Here is a 10,628-nt window from a genome sequence, read left to right as displayed (position 1 = left end):
TATGCCTTTTATATTCTGGGACATTCTGCCATAATTACCATCTCTTCATAGATTTATAAATCATGAGTTTTCAGTGATGAACTTGTTATGAGGTAGAGTCACCTTGAAGACTTGATTTTATAACAAATACTTTATTACTTGTGCTTTATGTACAGTATCTACATATTACACAATATCGGGATACTATTTTACACTTATTATACAAAGGACAAATGAAATCAGCCCGGGTGTGCTCACACACTTACAGTCCACTGGCTCTAAAACATGATTGAAGTTGTTTTTTGTTTTGTTTTTTAAATTTTTCATGCAGTTCCAAATAATACCCTGGGAGTTGTAAAAGTAATAAAAAATATTAAATCATACCGTATGCTATATGAAAATATAATTTCAGATTCTGCTTATGTTTCTAAAGAAATATTCTTTGTGACTTCACCTACTGAGGAAATGCAGTCTCTTCCTGTGGCCTCATGAAACGCTACATGTCCGCTGTGGAGCATTCTCTTGAGTTTCTCTAATTAATGGGTGGCGGACATTGCTGTCAGGCATGCCGATTTACTGAATGTGCACCCACAAACGGTGTCAACACCATACAAAACTCAAAGGGATTGTAGAAGAGGCTGTCTGCAAATACACATCTGTTCACAGGGAACATGAAGGTAGTAGGTTCAGTTTCGCTGTTGGTTTCCAAGGCACTTCTCATGGTTATCGGGCCGTTGATCGCCACAGTTCTGCTCACTGCTGAAAATAAATGTGTTTGATTTCATATACCTCTTCACACTTCCTTACCAAGTCTAGGCCTAGACACTAAATGGTGCAAGATAATGTGATGATGGACATAAGGCGTCTCAGTCTGCATGTGTATTTCTCTGTGTTCTGAGAAGCATAGTCTGCTATGGAAGATAGCTTAGTCCCGCAGTGACTTCATGCCTGCTGTGCGAAAGGAGCGGACACGATAACTACAGGTGACTGCGTGACCGCCTAAGAAAGTCTGAAGAAAAGAGTGTAGTCTTGGTGTGTGCTGTCAGACCCTCAGTGACATGGGCCACGCGGACTTGTAGTTCGTGTCACCCTGGGAAATAGCTCATTGGCCTTACTCCTCGATGTTGACGAGGGTTTGCAAAACCAATAATCAGGAATAAGCACTTTTTTTCTAGTACTCCCTATATTCCTGAACCACTGGTATACTATTAATTAATTTAAAAAATAATGATGGGCTTAAGGGTTACTAAGATTCGGGTGCATTGTGAGGAGTGAGCTAGGTACTTGTTATCAAAACTCTGTTTCTTTGAAAATACTCCAGAGCTCAGGCTTGTGGCTTACCTGACTTCAGGTCTGGGCAGTGAGATGGGGTGTGTGTGAGGGCACCTCGCAGCATCTCTGGCTAAAGGAGGGGAGCTGGGAGAGTACAGTTTTTCTTTGGCCAGAGGAGACTAGGTAATGAGCTTCAGGAGGAAGGAGGCGAGGGTCTGCTCTGAGGTCACAGAGGTGGAGAAGCCTGTGCTCAGGCCCTTTTAGAGAGACCTGCTTCTTTCAGACTCAGCCTTTACAAATTCAAAGCATGTCTGGACTTGGAGGAAGAATCTTATCCTGCTATCTTTCAGGACAATGAGAAAAGCACTTGGGCAGCTTCCTGCCTTATACCGGAGGCTGCTGCCAGCCAGTGGAGTGTGTGCTGAGCGCTGGTGCTGGGTGAGTGCCCTTCCCCCCCCCCCACAATGCACACACACTGGTGTCCTAAGTCTGCCTGCAGGGTGGAGAACCTCTGCTGCAGTGGTGGGGCCAGCTAGAGTTTTCACTGCGGGTTCTGACTTCCGGAATCAGAAAGTAAGCTTCTAAAAATGTTATGAAATTATTTTAGTTAGCAAATTTTAAACTTCAAGTTTTAAAATAAAGCCATTTGTTGGCCAGTCTGGGCACAGCTGCTGACAGTTGCGGTAAGTGTGACGGAGGAGTGGTGGTGGGCTTTGGGGAGTAGGCACTTGTGGGCACACACCTGCTCCTTTTCCTCTCCGTCATCGTGCAATGAGATTCTGACCTGTGGCTCAAGGTGGGGGAGGCACCCAGGCAGTGTCGGTCGTGAGCCGCATTCCCATGAGCCCCTGCGTGGCAGGCTCCTTTCCTTTTTGGCTTTCACGTAAGTATCTGTGTTGAGTTTGGCAAAGCCCTGGCATGCTTGCCCTGCACTGATAGGGAAGGAGCCTGGTGCTCTGTCGTTCCCATAAGCGTGTGTCCCTTGGGAATGACGCTGCTCTCGCCTTTTTAAGGACAGCTGGCTGTCTGTAGGGGCAGTCAGCTGCTAAGGGGCAGAGAGGAAGCACAGCCTGAGCAGCTTTCAGTGGGGGCGCCGTAAGGCATCCGGTCTCCCGACGGGCTTATGAGTGAGTGGAGGTTGTCCTCTAAGGAGATTGCCTGGTTGATCTCTAGCAGTGGTGATGCTTTAACTATAAAGAAATGCTTCATAAAAATAACATCATCTCCCCTAGCATGTCACCTTGGGAGACTTAACAAGCATCCATTCTGCTTTAAATAAAAAGATGCGTGTGCCATGTGGACAGTATGGACAGTGAAAGAGACAGTATTCAGATGAGAAGTGACCGGGAGACAGTTTAATGCACAGCATCTCTCAGCTGGGCATTAAGAACATGCCTCCCTCCCCGGGGAGCCAGGAATCTCAGTGAGGCCGTGCGAGATGTGTCAGCCCTCCAGCCCTCCGTAGCTGCCTGTTTCCCTGACTGATGCCCCTCACTCACTAACGGGCCTGGGATGGGTGGGTGGTTCCTGGGACACCTCACGCCCCCACAGTCACTCCACATGCCCGGCTCCAGCCCTTTGGCTTGGCCCTTGGCAGCTGCCAGGGCACTTGGGGGCACTGCCTGTTCCACAGTGACCTCATCCCAGTCTACCTCCTCCTCCTTCCACGACATGAGGCATAGGAGAGGTAGCCCTGGAAAAGTACAGTAGTCCCTTTTTGTAAATGAACTGGGAGCAGCCACCCGAGGCCCGGAAGCATGCCCTCTCTGTGGGGGTAGACTGGGCATCTAGCAGGCCCAGCGCACATGACACGGAAGAATAAGATAATGAAATCACAGCTTTGCGACTGAAACTTGGTGCTTGTGTCCGGAAAACAAGACTTTCCAGTCCGTCTGTTGGCTGCATAGCTGACAGTGGGTTATGTTACGTACCAGCCTCAAAAGGCCAGTGTAAAAGGTTAACATCATCAACTCTCTGTATGCATTTATATTTTTGCCATTAGAGGGTCTGAAAAAAATAGCTGTGATAGAAACATTTAAAGAAGATACCTCTTAGTGACTTAAAAGCTTGTTGGCATAATGACAGACCACCTCAGACACTGGCCAGATGTTTCTGGAAAATATGCATGTGTGGTTGGCCCCTTACCTGTGAGTGCTAGCAAATGAGTGCAAGCCTGCAGTGAACAGGCATGATTCTAGATACAGACCCTAATTTATGTATTTATGCAGTCCTGTGCTGAGATTAGTTAAATAATGGGCTGTGTTTCAGATGAACACGTCCTGGGTGCCAACCATGTCATCCTGGAGTGATGTATAATGGCTGTGGGGACACTGTGCGTAAGCTAGGAGGAGCTCCTTTTATTGGTGGCCAGTACTTGGAGATATTTTGAGGGTGGTCACCCTCACTTGAAGTAAGGATACTTTAGCCAAAGAGTGAATGTTTCTAAACTGCCATGAGTTTTTCATGTCCGGGACAGGATTCTGGTCTCTGGTGTGTGTGCCGGTGTGATCTGTCAGCTTACCTTATCCCTCCATGCACAGTGGACTGACAGCGAGCCGGGTAAGAAGCCTGGCACATCTTTTATAGTCTATGGTGAAAATAAATCACAGATCTTGGTCAGTTATCTCAACAGCTCTTAAATAAGCATTTTTTAAACAAGTATATCAACTGCTAAAGCCATTTATTTCTTTAAATACTCTGAATTCCCTGGAAGTGACACGAGACTGCCCTCTGCAGTCCTGGGCTCTAAGTTATTGATTTAATAATTTAAGGCACTTCAGGGCCATTAGTGGCACACGCAAAAGTTGGAATGATGGGATGGGGGCCGTGGGGGCTGCCCTCCTGGTCAGTCGCCCCACCTCTCCTCTTGGGCTGCAAGGGCGCATCAGACTAGCTGTAGTCTGCTTCCCGCCCTGTGTCACTTCATGTACAGGCTGAGCACCCCGAGTAGATCTTAACAGAAAGCCTTGTGCAAGAAATCTAAAGAAAGAGGGTCAGCAGTCGTGTAGCAGAGCCGAAAGACCTGGGCTGGACGCCGAAGCCGCTGAGCTAGTTCCTGAGCACCCCGATTTTCCTTGCTGCCTCACATGACTTACTGTTTCATTCAGTAGATGCTCCCTCCGAAAGAAGTGAGGTTTAGTCCTCACGGCCACAAAGGAATTTACTCAGAACGTGAGTTCTGGGGAAAGCTGCAGCAGTTTGTAAGTTCGTAAAGTCTACCTCTCAAAGAGCTGGGAAATTCTGCTTAAAACGGAAGAATTCATAGTCTTAACTGAAATCCTGAATGAATAAGCTGATGGGTATTATGCAGCGTTAGTCTACTCCGCTCCTAACAACACTCTCCCTAAATATTTCAAGGACATATGGTTTGAGCTCAAAGCAGAAACAGTCTAACAGCTGAAAGCTGGGTCCTAGGGATCCTAGCTTTTTGCTCTTCATCAGCTGCACCCATGTTTCAGAGTGTAGTTTCCTATATGGATCATGTGGACGCACTGGTTTGGGTGAGCTTGGGGTAAATATTTCCATCTGCAGCAGTGGACAGAATCCCACGTGGCCCGAGTGTCCAGCCTTCGCGCACATGCAGATCTCATTTGGGTACAGGTGTTCAGGTCTGGTAGATGTAAGGATCTGCACTTGGAAGGACCTCTCCTCGGAGCCACATGGGAGGAAGGCTGGTTCCTTTCAGGGCTGACCCAAGATGCTAGGGACTGTCTTTGATGCAGCCCAGAGCTGCACAGATGTGGTCCACTTCAGCTCTGGTTCTCCATGGGTGCAGGTGGGCCCACATAAGTGAAAGTAAGCACTCAGCCAGGGCACAGGTCTGGGCCTTCTGCCCCTGAGGCCTGCAAGGCTTCTGAACAATGCCTCATTCCTGGGTGACTGGGAGTCTCGGTGGCATGAGGCTGAGTTCTGTGAGCAAAAGGTGGCTGCATTTGTGGGCACAAGCAGTGCCCTGGAGAAGGACGTGCATGTGTGTGTCACGGCACAAGGGGTGAAGGAGTAACTTTCAAATTTAGGATCTGTGGCCCTGTTATTGTAAGACAGCATTCAATGTAAAAATGTATACACACTTAAACAGTCAAAATGAGAAAGTTCTGTGGTTCCAGGAAACAAGTTAATTCTCAAACAAGGTGATTCCATCTCAGAGGGAGGAATGTGCCAGGTCCATGTGGCACACGTGGGAGGGTGGACTGGAGAACAGTGCTCGAGAAGCAACCAGCAGCCGCGGGGCATGTGCGCTGCCTGCCTCCCGTGTGGCTCTGAGAGCAAGCAGCCTGGCCGGGACCTGGGCCCTTGCTTCGCACCACTTAACACAGTTAACATGGGAGGTATTTGGCTTCCCCCCAGGCGTATTGCCACTGTGCCTTCAGGAGCTCCACAAATGAAAACTGTTACATTTAGGGTGACTTTGCTGCCTAAGCAGAAAAACTTGCATTTCATGGAAAGTGGTTTATGTCTTTTGAAGGCAGAACAGGCAGGTCTGGTCGGCTGTCCCATGGATAGTCTGAAAACAGCTGGGTAGATGCCTAGCATATCCACACGACTTTCCTCCCAGGAACCTTAAATCAGAGAAGTTGTAGTCCCTACAGAAAAAATTGTTTCAGGGTTCAAACAGATGTCACTCTGGCTCATAAGTCACTTGCCATCATTATATGTTTTGTGAGGAGCACAAAGAACGACTTGTGGGGAAGTAAAATACATCCTGTTGTTGATAAATAGAAAGTCAGAGCCGCAGGATGGAGCGGAGCAGCTCAGCACTTCTGACTCAGTGGCGGCCCCGGCAGGAAGGCAGGTGGGGGGGCAGAGCAGTTCCTGGGGGAAGAGGTCAGTCACCGATGGAAACAAAGTCTCTGGTCGGGACAGTGGGACGGTCAAGAGAGTTGGACCAGGACGGCCCAGGTCCATTCATGTTCTCTGCAGCGGCCACTTACCACTGGTTCTTAGCATTTGCTTTATCGGCATGGTGGAGCAGACACAAACACAGTTATCTGCCCAAATTCATAAACAGGACCAGAGTGTGAATGGACAAGCTCAGCCCATTCCACGAGTGGACTAATTCTAGGGAATGTAAATTTCAGCTTGTCACCAGCTGCTGCAGAATGCAGCTATCTCCTCAATGGCCTGGTCCCGCACCCCTAATTCCATAGTTAAGAGGGAACATACGTTAGCAAATAAGAGGATCAGAAGACAGGGTCCTGTTGAAGTGGAAGGACATGAAGTCACATCTACGTTGTATTTCCAAAGCAATCCAGACACTGTCACTTACATGCGGGGATGGTGCAGTCTCTGGTGTTGTGGTAAAGCCTGTGGAAGTGTTTGCTGCACTTTGCACTGAAATAAAGAGGACCTGGAACATAGAGGAAGAAGCGAGGTGAGAGCCCACAGGATGCAAGCACCTAGGGAGGGGTGGGCGGCGAGTACAGAGAAAACTTACCTGTGAGATGCTTCAAAAACTTGTCCTTCATCCTCAGATCTCGAGGGACAATTTCTGCTTGAGGAGAAAGAAGTTATTATATTGCCTGAAAGAAACATTTTTTTTTCATGTGATCTTAAGAGAATGTTGAAGAACGTTGCTGGAAACTGCATTAGCCATAGTACATTGCAGTATATAAAACAGATTGGATGTTGTATATGACAATGTGAAGACTGGTAACCAGGGACATTTTTTTATTCGAATAGTATTAGTACTCACAAAGCTCCAGTATTATCAGTGGTCTCTACCACTATGATAGGGGCAGGGGCCTTAATGGCATAGGGCATGTGTGTATGGCAGTTTTCAGTGAACAAAACATGCTTACTTTCATTTTGAAGAATTTGGGAATCAAATCCCACAACCTCTCAAAGTTCTAGGAAGAAAACCTAATTCTCTGAACAAGGAATTTATTGTAAAACATTACTTTTTCTAAGTATATTTTTAGAAAAAGATTAAATGCCTTCAAAACCACCTGTTACGTCAAAGGCTGCTGTAAATGCATGGAAATAGGTATTAACCTGGTGTATAAGATGGAAGTGAAATTCCTGGGGAGGGTAGTGCTCCCGGGCAGGGGGTGGGGCTCCCCGGCTGTGGGGCCTTTCCAGCAGGGGGCAGCTGCCCCACAAACCCTTCCGAGGCAGTAGCGTTGACTTGCCTGCGAGAACCAGCCTCGATTCTACAGGCAACCTTTCTGATTTTACTTGTTTGGTCGTCTGTAACCAGTTTACAGTCACCTGTTCTGGTCTAGTAACTTAGCTTGTCCGTGGCCACACTATTTTACCACAAATACTCCCCATCTAAAGGGTCGTTTCCACCCCATCTTGCTTGCAAGGTTTACAGGTATGCCGAATGTTAATGTTCATTTGCCCCAAACTTTACTCAGTCTATATAAAACTGACCTTATCATATTTGACCTAATTGTGTCACAAAAGCATTAAAAGCTTGCATGCTTTCCTCGGAAAGTCCCAAGGGGCAGCCACTCCGGGAAGGCTGTGCCGGCGTGAGGGAGCTCTGAAACGTTCCTGTCTAAGCGAAAATGCTTTGCTCAGAGTATGTCCATTTCCAAAATAACATGACAGCTCTGCCGAAATCACTGACCTAGGCTGCAGCTCAGGTCTGCGAGACATCATCCACCGGCCTCTCATTTTCCTTTTAAAACAATGTTGCCTAGCTTTTTAAAAACAATCGAAATGGATTTATCTTTTAAAAATACGTGTGTTCTCACCAGTTCTATTGCTAAGCGCACAGAGATTGTTCTCGGGCCGCGGAGACCCGCCATACAGGGACACGGAGCCCGGCCGCGGGGCCCCGCAGCGCGCCGCGCACTCACCCGCTCGCTGCTCCTCGGCGCCCGCCGCGCCCGCCCCACCTCGCAGGGGGTCCTGCTGCGGGCCCAGCAGCTGCAGCCGCTTGGACTCTCCCGCGTGGAACTTCTTCAGCTCCTGGACGACCTCGGCGATGAGCCGCAGCAGGGTCTGTGTTTCCGCGGCCTCGCGGGGCTGCGCAAACCCCCGGCCGGGCCCGGCCGCGCTCAGCACCAGCAACAGCCCCAGGAGGAGCGGACGCCCGGGCGCACGCATGCTGCGCTCGGTGGGCGCGGCTGGAGGGGCCGACGTTCCGGAGCTGGGCTGGCTGCGGGGACAGGGAGGGGGCCAGGATAGGTAGGCGGGCTGGCGGGGACCCGAGCGCCCCCCCCGCCCAGACCGCGGCCCCCTGCGGGCCACCTCCATCCTCTCAACCCCGGGATCCCCGTGAACCCCACTAATCCCCGCGGACACCCAGGAATCCCCGCTAACCCCGTAGGAGGGGCGCCTGGCACAGATCCGGGACCCACCGAAGCGCCACCCGCGGGGCACTGGGAGCAGAGTTTCGGGGGCTGCGCCCTCTGCGCGCGTCCCGCCCTGCCGGGGGCCTCCCAACTTCCCTGGGAAAGCGCGTCCGTCCGACTTCGCAGAGCGGGGCATCCGCGGAACTTTCTTTAACCTCTAGGAAGCGCGCGGAGCCGCGGCGGTTAACTCCCCGAGGGGCGGGCAAGTCTGGAGGGTCCGGCTGGCGCGCCCACCTCCCCCCCGGAGAGCAACGCCGCGCGCTCGGGTGAGTGGGGGCCGCGCGCCCAGCTCGGGCTGTTGGGCTCAAGTTTCCCGCAGCGCCTTTGTAAGGGGGTCGCCCCCTTTCCCCAGCCCGGTGTCCCCGAGCCCCACCGTGAAGTCCCCGCGCGGGGATCTTCGCTCCGGCCTCCTGCTGTGCGGGTTCTGGAAACCCCTGGGTCCTCGGCCACCTACGCGTCGGATCCTGGCCGTTACCTGTCCCCGCGCTCCGGAGCCGCTGGCGTCCTCCGGCGTGTGTCCCCGCGCCCCGAGCCGCCGTGCGTCCCGCTACTCCATGCCCGGCGGCGCCCCGGCCCGCGGAGCGCTCAGGACGCGCGGGGACAGGGACGCGTGGCTGCGTCTGGAGCGGGACCGCGGCCGCCAGGGGTGCGCGCCTCTTATCCCCCCGCGCGCCGACGTCAGGCGGGTCCCCGAGGGCTCCGCGGGTCTTTAATTAGGAGCCCGAGCGTAGATGCGGGGCGGCCCTCCGTCAGGCCCCCGCCCCCCTTCCCCTCCCGTCGCCACGGGCCCCCCGGCCACCCCCCGCCCCGCTCCGCCCCCTCCCTCCGCCCTCCCCCACCCCTCCCCCTCTCCGCCCTCGGCCCCCCACCCCCCGCGCTCCTCCCTGCACCTCCCCCTCTCTCCTTCAGTCTGTTTCCCTCCGTTCCTGTCACTTGTGACAGGATGAGAAGAAACGCCTTTACCAGGAACTCAGATCTGTTTTTGTCTAAATGTAGATCTTGGGCTATTAAAAAAGGAGCTACGTGATTGCCTCGACTTTAATAAGTCAATTAGAGCCTGCCCGTTTCGGAGGTCTCTGCGGCGCGTCTGGGGGCCACTCTCAGGACCCGAGCCCAGGCCGCCCCAGGGCGAGGGCCAGGCGAGGAAAACCCGCGAGGCCCCACCACGTCCGGGCCCACCGCTGCGGGGCAGGAGGTGCCGCGGCACCCAGACCGCAGACGCACCCATTTCCCGGACGGACCCCCTCCCAGGTTCAACTCCCTCCCCGGACGCACTCCCTTCCCGGACGCACCCCTTCCCCAGGCGCACTCCCTTCCCGGACGCACCCCCTCCCCAGGCGCACTCCTTCCCCGGAAGCACCCCCTCCACAGGAGTACTCCCTTCTCAGACGCGCCCCCTCCCCGGACCCCACGCGTAGGGACGAGCGGTGGTCCCCGGCCGGACCGCCCTGTGCACCAAGGGACTCTAGGCTCCTCCTCCGAGACCCCAGAGCCCTCCCGGACCCCTCCCTCCAGGCCCAAGCCCTTCGGAAAGTTTTGGTTCTTGAGATGGATGTAGATAGGCACACTTGCGGGAGTTCAACAATTTATCTCCTTTATTATTATTATTTTTCTTGTGAAATGTATTATCAATCAATTGCGCACTTTCCCATTTCATTGGTGCTTTCTGGGCAAGAGCTGGACATCCTCCAAGCCTGGGATCTGGTTGGGAAGGTGCTCTAAGAACACCAGGAGGGGGAGTGAAAGCCTCCGCCCGTATGGCTGTCACCCCGTGGGATGCTGCAGGCGGTGTCCGAGCAGGCTCCCCGCGCAGCAGGGACCCGGGGTGGCTGGCCAGGGACTCCCGGGCATCCTCTCTCTCTGTGCCTCTCTTCACTAGGTCTGTTTCCTTGGGAAGACGGTTTGGCCGAGTGAGGAGTAAATAGGACAGAGACAGAGGATTCTGAAATGTGACCATCTAATCCCCCCCCACCACACACCTTTGCGGGGTATGTGTTTACACTCTGCCCTCTTGAAAGCAAATGGTTTAATTTCTTAGTAAGCATTTTCTTTTGCAAGCAATATGACTAAAATGTG

At 52.5% G+C, this 10,628-nt stretch overlaps 1 protein-coding gene across 5 annotated transcripts; it reads right to left on the bottom strand.

The window, feature by feature from the left end:
* Window positions 1–182: 182 nt before the first annotated feature.
* Window positions 183–9,315, bottom strand: ALKAL2 (ALK and LTK ligand 2). 5 transcript variants are annotated; one of them, XM_073217435.1, is made up of 7 exons: window positions 9,028–9,315; window positions 8,559–8,709; window positions 8,055–8,356; window positions 6,686–6,739; window positions 6,518–6,598; window positions 3,773–3,838; window positions 183–738 (listed from the first exon to the last, which is right to left on the bottom strand). In XM_073217435.1, exons 3-6 carry the CDS (start codon window positions 8,302–8,304, stop codon window positions 3,774–3,776), a joined length of 450 nt encoding a protein of 149 aa, XP_073073536.1. In that variant the 5' UTR covers window positions 8,305–8,356; window positions 8,559–8,709; window positions 9,028–9,315; the 3' UTR covers window positions 183–738; window position 3,773. The 5 variants fall into 5 exon arrangements, with proteins under 5 accessions (XP_073073536.1, XP_073073545.1, XP_036882334.1 ...); XM_073217444.1 differs by having other exon boundaries at window positions 8,926–9,248; XM_037026439.2 differs by lacking the exon at window positions 8,559–8,709.
* Window positions 9,316–10,628: the final 1,313 nt, after the last annotated feature.

The sequence above is a fragment of the Manis javanica genome, chromosome 1 (genome assembly GCF_040802235.1).
Source record: "Manis javanica isolate MJ-LG chromosome 1, MJ_LKY, whole genome shotgun sequence".
Lineage (NCBI taxonomy): Eukaryota > Metazoa > Chordata > Mammalia > Pholidota > Manidae > Manis > Manis javanica.
Note: the sequence above shows the minus strand (reverse complement) of the source record. Positions and strands in the feature narration are given on the sequence as shown.

What these genes read in the sequence shown, in the direction of transcription:
- ALKAL2 (XM_073217435.1), bottom strand. Translation starts at nt 8,304, where the DNA reads ATGCGTGCGCCCGGGCGTCCGCTCCTCCTGGGGCTGTTGCTGGTGCTG. An exon ending in GTTTTTGAAGCATCTCACAG is followed by an intron (nt 6,599 to 6,685) that starts GTAAGTTTTCTC and finishes TCTATGTTCCAG; the next exon opens with GTCCTCTTTATTTCAGTGCA. An exon ending in AGACTGCACCATCCCCGCAT is followed by an intron (nt 3,839 to 6,517) that starts GTAAGTGACAGT and finishes TTTTCACCATAG; the next exon opens with ACTATAAAAGATGTGCCAGG.